This window comes from Chelonia mydas, chromosome 1 (assembly GCF_015237465.2).
Source record: "Chelonia mydas isolate rCheMyd1 chromosome 1, rCheMyd1.pri.v2, whole genome shotgun sequence".
NCBI classification, from domain to species: Eukaryota; Metazoa; Chordata; order Testudines; family Cheloniidae; genus Chelonia; species Chelonia mydas.
Window position 1 is genome coordinate 148,505,253 of NC_057849.1, and position 13,164 is coordinate 148,518,416.

The 13,164-nt window shown below is 38.8% G+C and overlaps 1 protein-coding gene across 9 annotated transcripts in view; it reads left to right on the forward strand.

Moving 5' to 3' along the window:
• Positions 1-13,164, forward strand: part of PRRG1 (proline rich and Gla domain 1) — a 46,312-nt gene that overhangs the window by 19,352 nt on the left and 13,796 nt on the right. For all 9 annotated transcript variants that reach the window (XM_043538029.1, XM_037902165.2, XM_043538030.1 and 6 more), the window contains one exon: positions 2,302-2,351. In XM_043538029.1, coding sequence (XP_043393964.1) covers positions 2,342-2,351 — 10 coding nt within the window. In that variant the 5' untranslated portion in view covers positions 2,302-2,341. The remainder of the gene's footprint in view (positions 1-2,301; positions 2,352-13,164) is intronic.

Below are 13,164 nucleotides of genomic sequence, written 5' to 3' on the forward strand. Positions count from 1 at the left end.
TTGCCTTCATATTGGAGTGGGGACTGGGGTGAATATATGAGTTTCCCCAATCCCTCTGGTTCCACAGGTCATTCACAGACAAACTAGGCCACATCAGGTTAATCCTAACAGCCCTGGCCTGGCCAAGACAGTACTGTTTTGTTTGTTTTGTTTGTTTTGTTTGTTTTGTTTGTTTTGTTTGTTTTGTTTGTTTTGTTTGTTTTGTTTGTTTTGTTTGTTTTGTTTGTTTTGTTTGTTTTGTTTGTTTTGTTTGTTTTGTTTGTTTTGTTTGTTTTGTTTGTTTTGTTTGTTTTGTTTGTTTTGTTTGTGACCTTCACAATCTTTCAGTTTAACCATCTCATACTCTGCTTCTCCTTCAAGACCTACTGTCACAGAAGAAGGTTGAATACTACATCCAGACCCAAATAGCCTCTATGCTATGGCCTGGCTTGTGAGGGTATGTCTACACAGCAAAGAAACACCTGCGGCTGGCCCATGCCAGCCGACTCTGGCTTTCGGGGCTCATGCTGCGAGGCTCTTTCATTGCTGTGTAGACTTCCGGGCTCAAGCCCAGCCTCTGAGACCCTCCCACCTGCATCCGGGATGGATGTGAATGTTGGCAAATTGGTATTGTGTTCATTATTTAAATAGACTCAGAAACCTACACTGTACATTACTGCTTGTGAGTCATGGAATACACATCTAGAACCACCCAAAGAAGAAAACATGGTTACTTATCTGTTCTGTAAATATTGATCTTTGAGATGTGGGTGCAGATGTGTATTCTGTGACCCATTCTCCGATCCCCCTCTACTGGAACATTGGGCCATCTCCTCCGGTGTGAAGGAACTGAGGGGAGGTCATGTACAGCTCTATTTAGCCTTGGAGGTGGCCATGCGGGTGTGTAGGCCATGTGTGCTGCCCCAACAGGTATTGCTGGGGAGGGAAAAGTCTCCGGCTCCAGTGCACTAAGCACAAACACACCTGAGCAAAATACACTTCTATGCAGATGTGTTTACTTCAGTGGAATATGTATCTGTACCCACATCTCAAAGAAAGAGAGTTAAGGAACAGGTAAGTAACTGTTGTATAACACTTATAGGACATTTAAAAAAGATGGTAGTTGATTACATATGTTAAATGTGTGCAATTTGGTATAAATGAACAGATTGTGATAGGCCTAAAATTACCCTGCATAATTTGTTTTCAAAGTGCTCAATGCAACAGTAATCTGTATTAATTCAAAGTTTAGCTGTTTGTTATTTATGGTCTGTTAGCTGGTGGGCTGATACACCAACCATAAAAGGTGAAATCCTCGTCTAAGCAACTGCCAGTTCTTTCACTCAAGCTTTTTCTTCATAAACATGGAAACAAAGATTCAAAATGACACCAAGAAACCCAAAACAGTCTCACTGTCCCTTTGCCCTTGTATCCAGGGCTTCGCAGCCCTCCCTTCACAGCTGAAGCTTTCCCCCAGCTGGCTTCTGTTCCCAGCAGGTGTCTCTCAGGTCTTCTGCCTGACAAGTGCAGAGAGTCCTTTCCCTGGTCCTTCCCTGACCCTGGGTGTGTCCTGTCTGCTTCTCTGCCTGGGAGGTATGACCCATTACATGCAAGTTTGGTAGATCACATGCCTACTCCTACTCATGTGCCCTACACAACTACATCTCTCATTTTAAAGGGCCCAAGGACCATAACCGGCACATTAGGTTGCTTACATCTGCTCCAAGGTCCAATGTCTGTTACGTGTCTTATTCTACTCTTGATTTTTGTTTGTCTACAATTTGTCATCTTTGGAAGATCCTCACTGGATCAGGCATTGTATATTCCCCTAACTTTGTAGCCCCTATCCATGGGCCAGAAATAATAATTTAATTCACCATGCTGAATGTAACATACTGAATATACGGTATAAATAAGTTCATCAGAGAGCATAACAAATGCCAAGTTAAGCTACATAGAGAATGGTTATGCAGAATAGATGGAATTCATAAGCAGATTCTATTTTATGTTAATATCTTTGAGTAGTAATAAAACTGCTTCTTAATATGTTTTGGGGTTTTTTTAAGTTTTTTCACGAGGCATTCACCATTTAACAAGAATTGTGTAATAGTGGGATAGGTTCTTCTTGAAATACTAAAAGTAGGCTTTATTTGGTGACACTAAAATATCAAAGCAGAGGTTAGACTTGGTTACCAAGCTTTGGATGTTTCCAACTCCGGTAGGAGAGAATGTTTATAGTATTCTTTTCTGCTAGGAAGAGTGTTTCCCAGTTAATCATTCTTTACAAAATTGACAGCAGTTTTTCCTCCCTTTTTGTTACAGACTCTCCATTTGCCAGTTCCCTGCCTGGGCAGTGATAAACATGGGCAGTGGTAAGTGTTTGCTTAAGCAATGCGAGTATGCATATTTCTCTAGTTATTCCATTTAAAGGAGGACTTTTCCACACTCCAAAACAAAAAGTACAGAAACCTAGTCTTCAGCTAGTAGCTTTTTTGGAATGTTGATTTTTGTCTTAATAAAATTTGTTCTTGTTCAAAGGAAGCTTCCCTTCTGCTTGGTCCTGAAGAGAAATAATAAACATATTCTATTTCTGCCAGAGACTCATCCTGACAGATAGAGGAACTGGTCACAGAACTAAAAATTTGTGGTAGCTGAGGTATAGTGATCTTGACTTGATCACATTTAAAAAGTGCAAATGGAATAAAGTCCACACCTGGTGCTTTAAAAGGCCCAGTTTCACAAAACTGAAAACAATTATGAGCCAAATCAGCTGGGAGGAAGAATTAAACAGGAAAAAAGGAAATAATAGGGAATAGTTTAAGAACACTTTACTTGATGCCCAAAAAATCACAATCGAAGGAAGGCTATACTGGTTGATAAGCCAGATAAAAGATAAACAACTATATATAAGAAATGGAAGAAAGAGAGTGAATAGTAATGAATATAAATCAGAAGCTAGGATTTGTAGAAAATTGATAAAAGAAGCAAAGGGAAACAAGGAGAAATCTGTGGCCAGAACAGTTAAGACAATAAGCAGGTGTGTGTGGTTTTTTTTTTTTTTAAAAGAATATTAGGATCCAAAAGAATCCCAACAATGGATTTAGTCTATTGCTAGATGGGAAATCGTACAATTATCAACAGTAATTCAGAAAACGCAGAAGTGTTCAATAAATATTTCGGTCCTGTATTTGGGGGGGAAAACAGATGTAGTCATTGCAGTATGACACTCTGTGTTCCAATATTATCTCAGAAGAATGTTAAACAGCAGCTGCTAAGTTCGACATTTTAAAATCAGTAGGTCCAGATAACTTGCATCCAAGAGTTTTTTAAAGTGCTCGCTTAGAACTTGCTGGACTGTTAATTTTGGTTTTCAATAAGTCATGGAATACCAGGGAAGTTCCGGAAGACTGGAAAAAAGCTAATGTGCCAGTATTTAAAAAGGGTGACTAGGAAGATAGTTATAGGCCTGTCAGTCTGACATTGAGTCTGGGCAGGATAATGGAGTGGCTCGTATGGGACCCAAGACGGTAATATAATTAATGCCAGTCACTGTGGGTTTGTGGAAAATAAATAATGTCAAACCAGCTTGAGATCTTTTTTTATGAGATTACAAATTTGGTGGATAAAGGTAATAGTTTTGATGTCATACTATACTTCTGTAAGACGTTTGACTTGACTTCTTTAAAAAAAACAAAAACAAACCTCGATACAAAATTAGCATGACACATAACTGTAAATATGGAGTCATAATCGAGTGGATGTGTTTCTAGTGGGGCTCTGCAGGGACTGATTCTTGGCCCTACATTATTTATCATTTTTTAAGAATGACTTGGAGGAAAACATAAAATCATCACTGATAAAGTTTGCAGATGACAGAAACGTTGGGGGTGTGGTTGACCTAGATTGGTAACCTGGGTGCAAGCAAACAATAAGCATTTTAATATAGTTAACGTGTATATCTAGAATTAAGGTCATATTTACAGGATTGGGGGGACCTGATCTGGGGAACCAGTGACTCTGATTTAAGGGAAAAAAAAATGTGGGTGCGGTAGATAATCAGCTGAACGTAAGTTCTCAGTGTGACACTGTGGCCAAAAGGGCTAATACGATCCCCTTGGATGCATAAATGGGGGAATGTCAAGTAAAAATAGCCTCTCTATTTTACCTCTGTACGTGGCACTGGTGCGACTGCTGCAGGAATACCATGTCCAGTTCTGGTGTTCACAATTCAAGGATGTTGATGAATTGGAGAGGGTTCAGACGAGCCACAAGAATGATATAAGGAGTAGAAAACATGCCTTATAGTGATGGACTCAAAAAACACAGACTGTTTAGCTGAAAAAAGAAAAGGTTAAGGGGTGATTTGATTACCTACATGGGGAACAAATATTTGCTAATAGGCTCTTCAACCTATCAGGGGAAGGTATAACTCAACTCAGTGTCTGGAAATTGTAGCTAGACAAATTCAGCCTGGAAATAAATTGTAAATTTACAACAATGAGGGTAATTGACCATTGGAACAATTTACCAAGGGTTGTAGTGACTTCTCTATCACTGGCAATTTTAAAAACAAAGCTGGGTGTTTTTCTAAAAGGTCTGTGCCAGGAGTTACTTTGGAGAAGTTCTATAGCCTGTGCTAGACAGGAAGTCAGACTAGGTGATCGGTGGTCCGGTATAACCTTGCGGTATACGAATACACGCATCAGAGCAGCAGCCGTGTGAGTCTGTATTCGCAAAAAGAAAAGGAGGACTTGTGGCACCTTAGAGACTAACCAATTTATTTGAGCCTAAGCTTTCGTGAGCTACAGCTCACTTCATCGGATGCATACTGTGGAGAATACAGAAGATGTTTGTTATACACACACACACACCCATTTTTTCATGATTTATCACTACAAAAGGTTTTCTCTACCCCCACCCCACTCTCCTGCTGGTAGGAGAGTGATCACTTTAGATAAGCTATTACCAACAGGAGAGTGGGTTTGAGGGGGGGGGGAGAAAAAACCTGGATTTGTGCTGGAAATGGCCCACCTTGATTATCATACACATTGTAAGGAGAGTGATCACTTTACATAAGCTATTACCAACAGGAGAGTGGGGTGAGGGGAGAGAAAACCTTTTGTAGTGATAAACACCCATTTTTTCATGATTTGTGTGTATAAAAACAAACTTCTGTATTTTCCACAGTATGCATCCGATGAAGTGAGCTGTAGCTCATTAAAGCTTATGCTCAAATAAATTGGTTAGTCTCTAAGGTGCCACAAGTACTCCTTTTCTTTTTGTGAATACATGTAATAGTTATAAATACTGAATATACAAGTTCAATTTTGGAGTTTTGAAATATGGGCTCCATAGCTAAGATTGCACTGCGACTTCCACTGAAAGCAGGGCTAAATTTCCTCTGTGGCATACTTTAGCTGAGTTTAATTTCAAAACTTGGCATAATAACTCTTCTAGGAACAATCACATTTTCATTAAACTTTGTTTTTCCTAAAGAAATGAATTTGCAGGAGAAACATCTTATCCTCCCTTTTTGAAATCTTGCCCTGCCTTTTCTCCTTCTTGAATTCATCTAGCTAAACAAGCGTATTCCCCCACAAGCTTCAGACTTTACATACATATGTATTCCGGTAAGATCTCAGAACACAGCCACTTTCTGAAATTTTAAAACTAAACATATAGGGGGTTATTTCCTCTTATTTCCCCTTCTCGTGTTCACAGTTCAAGAAGGATGTTGATGAATCGGAGTGGGGTTAGACAAAAGTCATGAGAAGAACCTAATTGAGTTTCACCAAGCTTAGCATACTGAATGGCTCAAATCTGTAAACTGCTGCAGTTTCCAATTTAAAAATGCAATGCTTTTATTTCTGATTTTTTCACAGGCAGTTTTCAGTCTGATTCGTCAGTGGGAGGGAGAGATTGACCTGGTTTTTGGGATATGTGGGGTTCAGCAGGGGTGTGTCCTGGAGAAGGGAAGAAAATAGGTGATTGCTCAGAGAGGAGACGAGGGGGAGTTCAGTTCCTCTGTGCTAAGGGACCCTTGTCTTGAAGAATTCCAGTGTTATTGCTGCTTTGGCTTCTTGAGTGCAGTGGGCTAGAGGGAGAGAAGTGTAGGGGATAGAGTCTGTATTCTGATGAACTTCTTATGGCTAGAGGAGTTTTTTCCCTCAACTCTGAAACCCTGTAGCTCAGGCCCCACTTTGTTCCCCTCCTCCCACCCACACAACCGTACATCCTCCTGCTCATTATCCCTGATCATCCCCATGCCTTCACTCAAAACTCCCTCTCTCTTACAGCTCCACTCCTGTGGCACCCTACTTCCCTATCATAGTCCACATGTAAAACATATGTGTATATAAGTTTAAAGGCTGCGGGTGTGGGGGTCTCTCCGGGGATATGAATGCAGCTCTCCAGATGACCATAAAAAAACTGCAAAGCAAGAAAAAAAGCAGTTACTCTCTCCCCACATCTATATTACACTCATCGATTCTGCTTTTGAATCACAGGTTCTGCCTTTCCACCATTCGCAGATGTGGGGGTATGTGGGTATTAGGCCTTAAGAAATCTTAAGAAGCAGGTATTAAAGAAATGGACTTGTTTTTGTTTATAAACATAGCTTTGTGAGGATCTAGAAAAATTCCATCTGCCTAACAGATTTTTGTTAGTGTCCATTTCAGTGGAGATTATTAGATGTATACAACATTGTAATTTACAACAGGGACTTCCATAATGAGCAGAACCCAGAAACCATACAGTAGTGAAAGTTGATACAATTAAAAGTAAAAAATATGCATTATTTAAAAATGTTCCAACATATGGCAAATAATGAAAACCTCTCAAGTCCACTAGGAATTCAACTGGATGCCTGCTCATTTCTGCCTTTCACTGGGATCAATATTTCCAGTTACTATTTCCTAGCATGCTGTGCAGAGAGTGCTACTGCTGTTGACAAGTCTGCACAGACATACAGAGTGGTGAGGAGGTGAAAGTAATACCATCTGTTTGGGCTGAAATTGGACTGATATAATTTGGGCTATGTGACTCATGGAATGTTGATGCTGGTTATGGTGCAACTTCATTCTTTTAGCATGTGTAGTGACCTTTTAGAGCTTGCTCTATGGTCTTAACGTGCAGGGAAGCTTTCAATTAGGGCATAAAGCAAATCCTGCTTACTGTCCAGGTTTTCATAATGCATGAATGTCACATTTGCCAGTTTCTTGATATTTGTTTCCCAGCCCACTTTCACTTAAGAATGTAGGAGTAAAATTCATAATGCCAAATTTATGGCATTACACTAATTTTCATGGCAGTCGAAAGACCACAAATAAAACTGACAATAAAGTCAGTAGTATTATAGAGTGAGCTCTTATTACAAATATATATATTTAATAATAGCAGTGAGAATTAATAACTGACTTCAAAATGTTTTTGTAGCTTCTTACATGAAACCCCGCTAATGTTTTAATAGTAACACTTTTTCAAACAAAATAAATGTATTTATTTAATAACATTTATTCATTTTTGTGGATATTCTGAGTAACACCAGGAATGTAACTTTAATTTTCCCTTGTCCTCTGTCTGCAAGTAAAATGCATACAGATACACTGTTTCCTACATTACTACCAACTGTTTCAATTTATTTTCATTTCCCTTTTCCTCTCTGTTTGTTCTTGATGAGACCCTGATGCTAGAGAGAGTCCTCTGCTTTTTTTTTTTTTCTTGGAGGGATAATTCTAACTATTTAGAAAAGAGAGATACTTCTAGATGACTAGTGTTCACAGGCTTCATGGCAAGGATATGGTTGTTTACAAGACTGCAATTACCTGTTGATGCTGGAATAGCAAACAAGTTGCCTTCATACTGCATCTCTCCCAGGACTTCTGGTGGTAGAGATATTAGTGCCATATTTTTGTGTAAACCAGAGAACAGCTTATGGTAATTATTTTGATTGAGTGGTAGCTACAGACTGCCAAATTCAGTTAACTTGATGCCAAAAGAGCAGTGACTGACACTCATGTTAAAAATATTTGGTTTTACGCATCCATGCTGCTACAAACATAATTATCTCCCCTTTTTTCATGTTGGAGATCCTGGACTTGCTGGACAGTGATGCTTAGAGTGTACAGTTCTTTCTTTATCTTGAGCTCTGCAATAATAATAGTAATCAGCTCCATTGTCACTTAAGATATCTGGGGCATCTCACAAAAGATTATCTGCAAACTAGTATGAAATCACAGCTGTATGTTTATATGACAGTGGCCACAGAATACTAATATGGCAAGTTGGTCCCAGAATACAGTGCCATTATCTCTTTGTACAAGCCTTGGGGTGGTGACTGAGTCTCAGTTATCACTATCTCCAGGAGAAAAATAAACTTTCATCGAGATTGCTTTGACAAGAACACTTCTTTTTTGTGTGGTGTTTTCTATGCTTATATTGATCTCTAAGTAGGGATTTGAAGTGTGTCACAGAACCGTGTGACTTTAATAAACACATGAGTGGCTGTATTGCATCAGACTAGCTCTGCTTCATTCTGTCACACCTGCCATGGTCTGTGACAATATGTGAGCTGGACTGATCATTACATATCTACCATGCCAACAAAGCATCTGGTTTATGCTTCTTAATGGGCTTTTCTACATCACTAAAATACAGGTTCTTGTGAAGTGGGAGGGAAGAGAAACCAAAATATTTTAATTAAGCTACATGTTACAAGTAGACATAAATCCAACATTCTTGAATATTGAATTATTTTAATATCTCTGTTCTTGTTGGTGCACTTGAAACAGAAGTGATATATTTTTATGCTACAAGTTAAGTGAAAGTTGCTCATTCTGAAATATTAAACCACTACTTAAAAACTAGGCCTAATCAACAGATTAGTATTTCATGGAAAATACCTGCACCCCCAGAGCCTAGCCGCAGGCCCCCCGGCCCAGATACCCACACCCTCTCCCACCAACCCCCAGCCCAGCCGTGGGGTCCCCCCTTGCCCAGATACCCGTACCCCCTCTCCCCTTCAGAGCCCAGGGATCCAGAGGGAAAAACAACCTGATGCTGGGTCCCAGGCTTGTGTGGTTTCATGTGCACCACTGTCCCTTTTCTCAGGGCATGCAGGGAACTGCAGCTGCCAGGAACCTTCTAGCTCCCTCTCCTTCCCCCGGCAGTGTCTTCTGTGTGCGAGCTGGGCTCTGCTGGGTCCAGCATCCCCTAGTGGCAGCCAGCAGCATTGCAGCCCGTTTCTGTGGGGGAAAGGAAATTCTGCAGGCATAACATTAATTTCTGCAAAATTCTCCATTGCGCAGTGGTTCACAATTCCCACAGGAGTAAATGAACGATTTGAGACATCTAGCATGTATGTCAGTAAACAGAATCCGAGAATTCTGTAATTGACACACAGGATTACAGGCACTAAAATGTGTTGTATAATCAACAACCAGAATTTACCTCCTCTTCAGATGTTTGCATAATCACCACTTGCTCAGGCCATCAGCGGGGTTTTTATTGGGAACCTATAACTGTATGAGCATAAGCTTCTACCACTGGATCGAAAATAGTGTCTCCATTAGCAGATAGAAGTAGTGTGCTATTAAACTCTTACGTGGACTAGCCACTTAGAAGATGAGACAGATTCATGCTCACGTAGTGTAGGTTATATTTACTCCACCTGTATTCTGTGAAATTTTTTTTTAAATGGTTAAATATAGCACCGCTTCAGGGAGATGAGGGAGGAAGGGAACAGGAATCTGTCCCTTCAAATAAATTGTCTTCATGCTTCATCTCCCTTTTGAGTAGTTACCTTTCCTGTGTCTTGCTTAGCACCCACTTAGCAGCTTCACTTCCAGTCCTTTCTCTCTTCTGTCCTGTCCTCCTTTATAAATAGGGGACAGCTGGCTCCTGTTCCTTCCTTACTGAATTATGTAGCCCCTGATTTCTTTCCCACTCTTTCTCCAACAACACTCCAGCTTTACTAGGGTCTGGATTTCCGTTTTGGAGGAGCAGGCAAGGGATGGCAGATTCGCTCTAGCTGGTGCTGATCCCCTTCAGAGCTGGCAGTGCCCATTTTCTGACAGACCGGATCAAGCTTCCACATCATGGGACTTCAGCCAGGAACTGGGCTACATAAGTGAGAGATAGCTGGGGGTATGGGACACCTATTTTGTCCCCTTCCTTCTCCAAAGTTGAATAAGCAAGTTGTTCTTCTACCTAGGAATCTGGATTTGGAAAGTTCCATTAAAGTTAAATATGTGCTCACTATACTAAGTGTAGTTGACCTATTGGATGGTAATACACACTTTTGGTATAATACATTCCAGACTGAGTTTGTTTACTTAAATATTTGTTTTAGTGATTTCTAGCATTAACTCCTCTCTTCCCAACCCCTAGACTCTTGTTCTATTATGAACCCAAAAACAAGTTGAAAACTAGTTGGCTGTGTCCATTTACCTCTTGTTTGTTTTTCTTCGTTATCTTCTACAGCTAACGTTTTTTTATGGAATACGAAAATGGGGAGCAAACAATACAAATGAAGAAAACAGTTTGTTTTTTCCATAGTCTTGGTTTAATACTGTAACCATTCTGATGGACCCAAAATTTTCAAGAGACTGATTTTTAAGTGCAACAGTTTGGGGTGTTGGACTTCTGTAAATGGACTTGATACGCAGAGCACTCAGACTCTACAAAATGGTCTTTTAAGATATCTTGAATTGGGCACCCAAAAGAATGGCTAAAATAGGTAAACTATTTAAGCACAATGCCTTTCAAGGCTGTCAAGTGATTAAAATAATTAATTGCGATTAACGTGCAAATGTATCGCAACTAATTGCACTATTAAACAATAATAAAATACCATTTATTTAAATATTTTTGGATGTTTTCTACATTTTCAAATATATTGATTTCAATTACAACACAATACAAAGGGTACAGTGTTCAGTTTATATTTTTTATTACAAATATTTGCACTGTAAAAAACAAAATAAATAGTATTTTTCAATTCACCTAATACAAGTACTGTAGTGCGATCTCTTTATCATGAAAATTAAACTTACAAATGTAGAATTGTGTTTAAAAAAAAACTGCACTCAAAAATAAAATGTAAAACTTTAGAAAGCCAACAAGTCCATTCAGTCCTACTTCTTTTCAGCCAATCACTCAAACAAACAACTTTGTTTACATTTGCAGGAGATAATGCTGCCTGCTTCTGTTTACAATGTCACCTGAAAGTGATAACAGGCGTTCACATGGCACTGTTGTAGTCGGCATTGCAAGATATTTCCATGCCAGCTGCAGTAAAGATTCATATGTCTCTTCATGCTTCGCCCACCATTCCAGAGGACCTGCGTCCATGTTAGGGTGACCAGATGTCCCTATTTTTGGGTCTTTTTCTTATATAGGCTCCTATTACCTCCCACCCCCATCCCAATTTTTCACACTTGCTGTCTGGTCACCCTAGTCCATGCTGATGATGATTTTTCTGCTTGATAACAATCCAAAGCAGTGCGGACTGGTGCACCTTCATTTTCATCATCTGAGTCATATACCACCAACAGAAGGTTGATTTTCTTTTTTGGTGGTTCGGGTTCTGTAGTTTCCACATCAGAGTGTTGCTCTTTTAAGACTTCTGAAAGAATGCTCCATACCTCGTCCCTCTGATTTTGGAAGGCATTTCAGAATCTTAAATCTTGGGTCGAGTGCTGTAGCTATCTTTTGAAATCTCACATTGGTACCTTCTTTGCATTTTGTCAAATCTGCAGTGAAAGTGTTCTTAAAATGAACATGTGCTGCGTTGTCATCCGAGAGAGCCATAACACAAAATATATGGCAGAATGCTGGTAAAACACAGAGCAGGAGACATACAATTCTCTCCCAAGGAGTTCAGTCATAGATTTAATTAATGCATTTTTTTTTTTAATGAGTGTCATCAGCATAGACATGAATGGTCTTGTTGTTCTAAAGTTTTACATTATTTTGTGTTTGAGTGCAGTTATATACCAAAAAAAACAACCCTACATTTGTAAGTTGCATTTTCACGATAAAGAGATTGCACTACAGTACTTGTATAAGGTGAATTGAAAAATACTATTTCTTTTCATTTTTACAGTGCACATATTGGTAATAAAAAATAATATAAAGTGAACACTGTACCCTTTGTATTGTGTTGTAATTGAAATCAATATATTTGAAAATGTAGAAAAACATCCAAAAATACTCAATACGTTTCAATTGGTATTCTATTGTTTAACAGTGTGATTAAAACTGCGATTAATCGTGATTAATTTTTTTTAATCATGAGTTAATTGTGATTAATCAACAGCCCTAGCTGAAAGATAAAAAATCATGATAGAAATGTTTAAGGATTTTGACCTCCAATAAAGACCCTGTAAACTTTTTCCAATGACTGTAAGTTGAACTTTTAAGAAATCTTGATCCTTCTGGAATTTAGGGAAGCAACATTTATTTTCATTTGGCAAATTCCTAATGAATGATTGTTGTCTTTTCTTTCCTGTTCTCTGGTTTTCCACACTATTGTTTTTTTGGAGTGATAGAAAAGTGAAACTTGCAGTGTCACACACTTCAGCTGGATAATGGTTTTTGTAAACTCTATTTTGCTGTTAGCATGTGGTGTAGAACAGTAGGGAAAGTCAGCAGAAAAAGCTGGATCTTGTATTTGTGCTTAAAATCAATCAGGATCTCATGTCCAATTTATTTTAACTTGTGCACACGGTTACTGAGATTGCTTGCTAATTGTGCATTTGCACATGTAAATTCCTATCTTGCATCTAACTGGTTTATTTTTGTGTGTAAATATTTGATTCATGTGCGATTTCATTCTGTCTTTTTGGTATCTTGGGGTTTAATATTCACATATTGAATTATTTTAAAAGGAAATTACACACATTTTTTGCTACCCCAGAACCTAAAGATTTACTAGGAAAGAAGTACAGTGCTCAAGTTGAACAAACTAAAATGTAACTTAAATGTTATAGGTACGGTTGGAGTTTCTTTAATGCCATGGTAGCTTGCGAAGTTCAATGTTGCATAAGAGAATGTGTAGACCTTCAATTTGATCAGCCATTCTGGAGTGTGATTCTCACTAGGTATTATGCAGAAACATATTATTTATAATGCCTGTGAGAATTTCAGATATGATGCCCCCACGTAGTCATAAGTACTTTTTGGAGG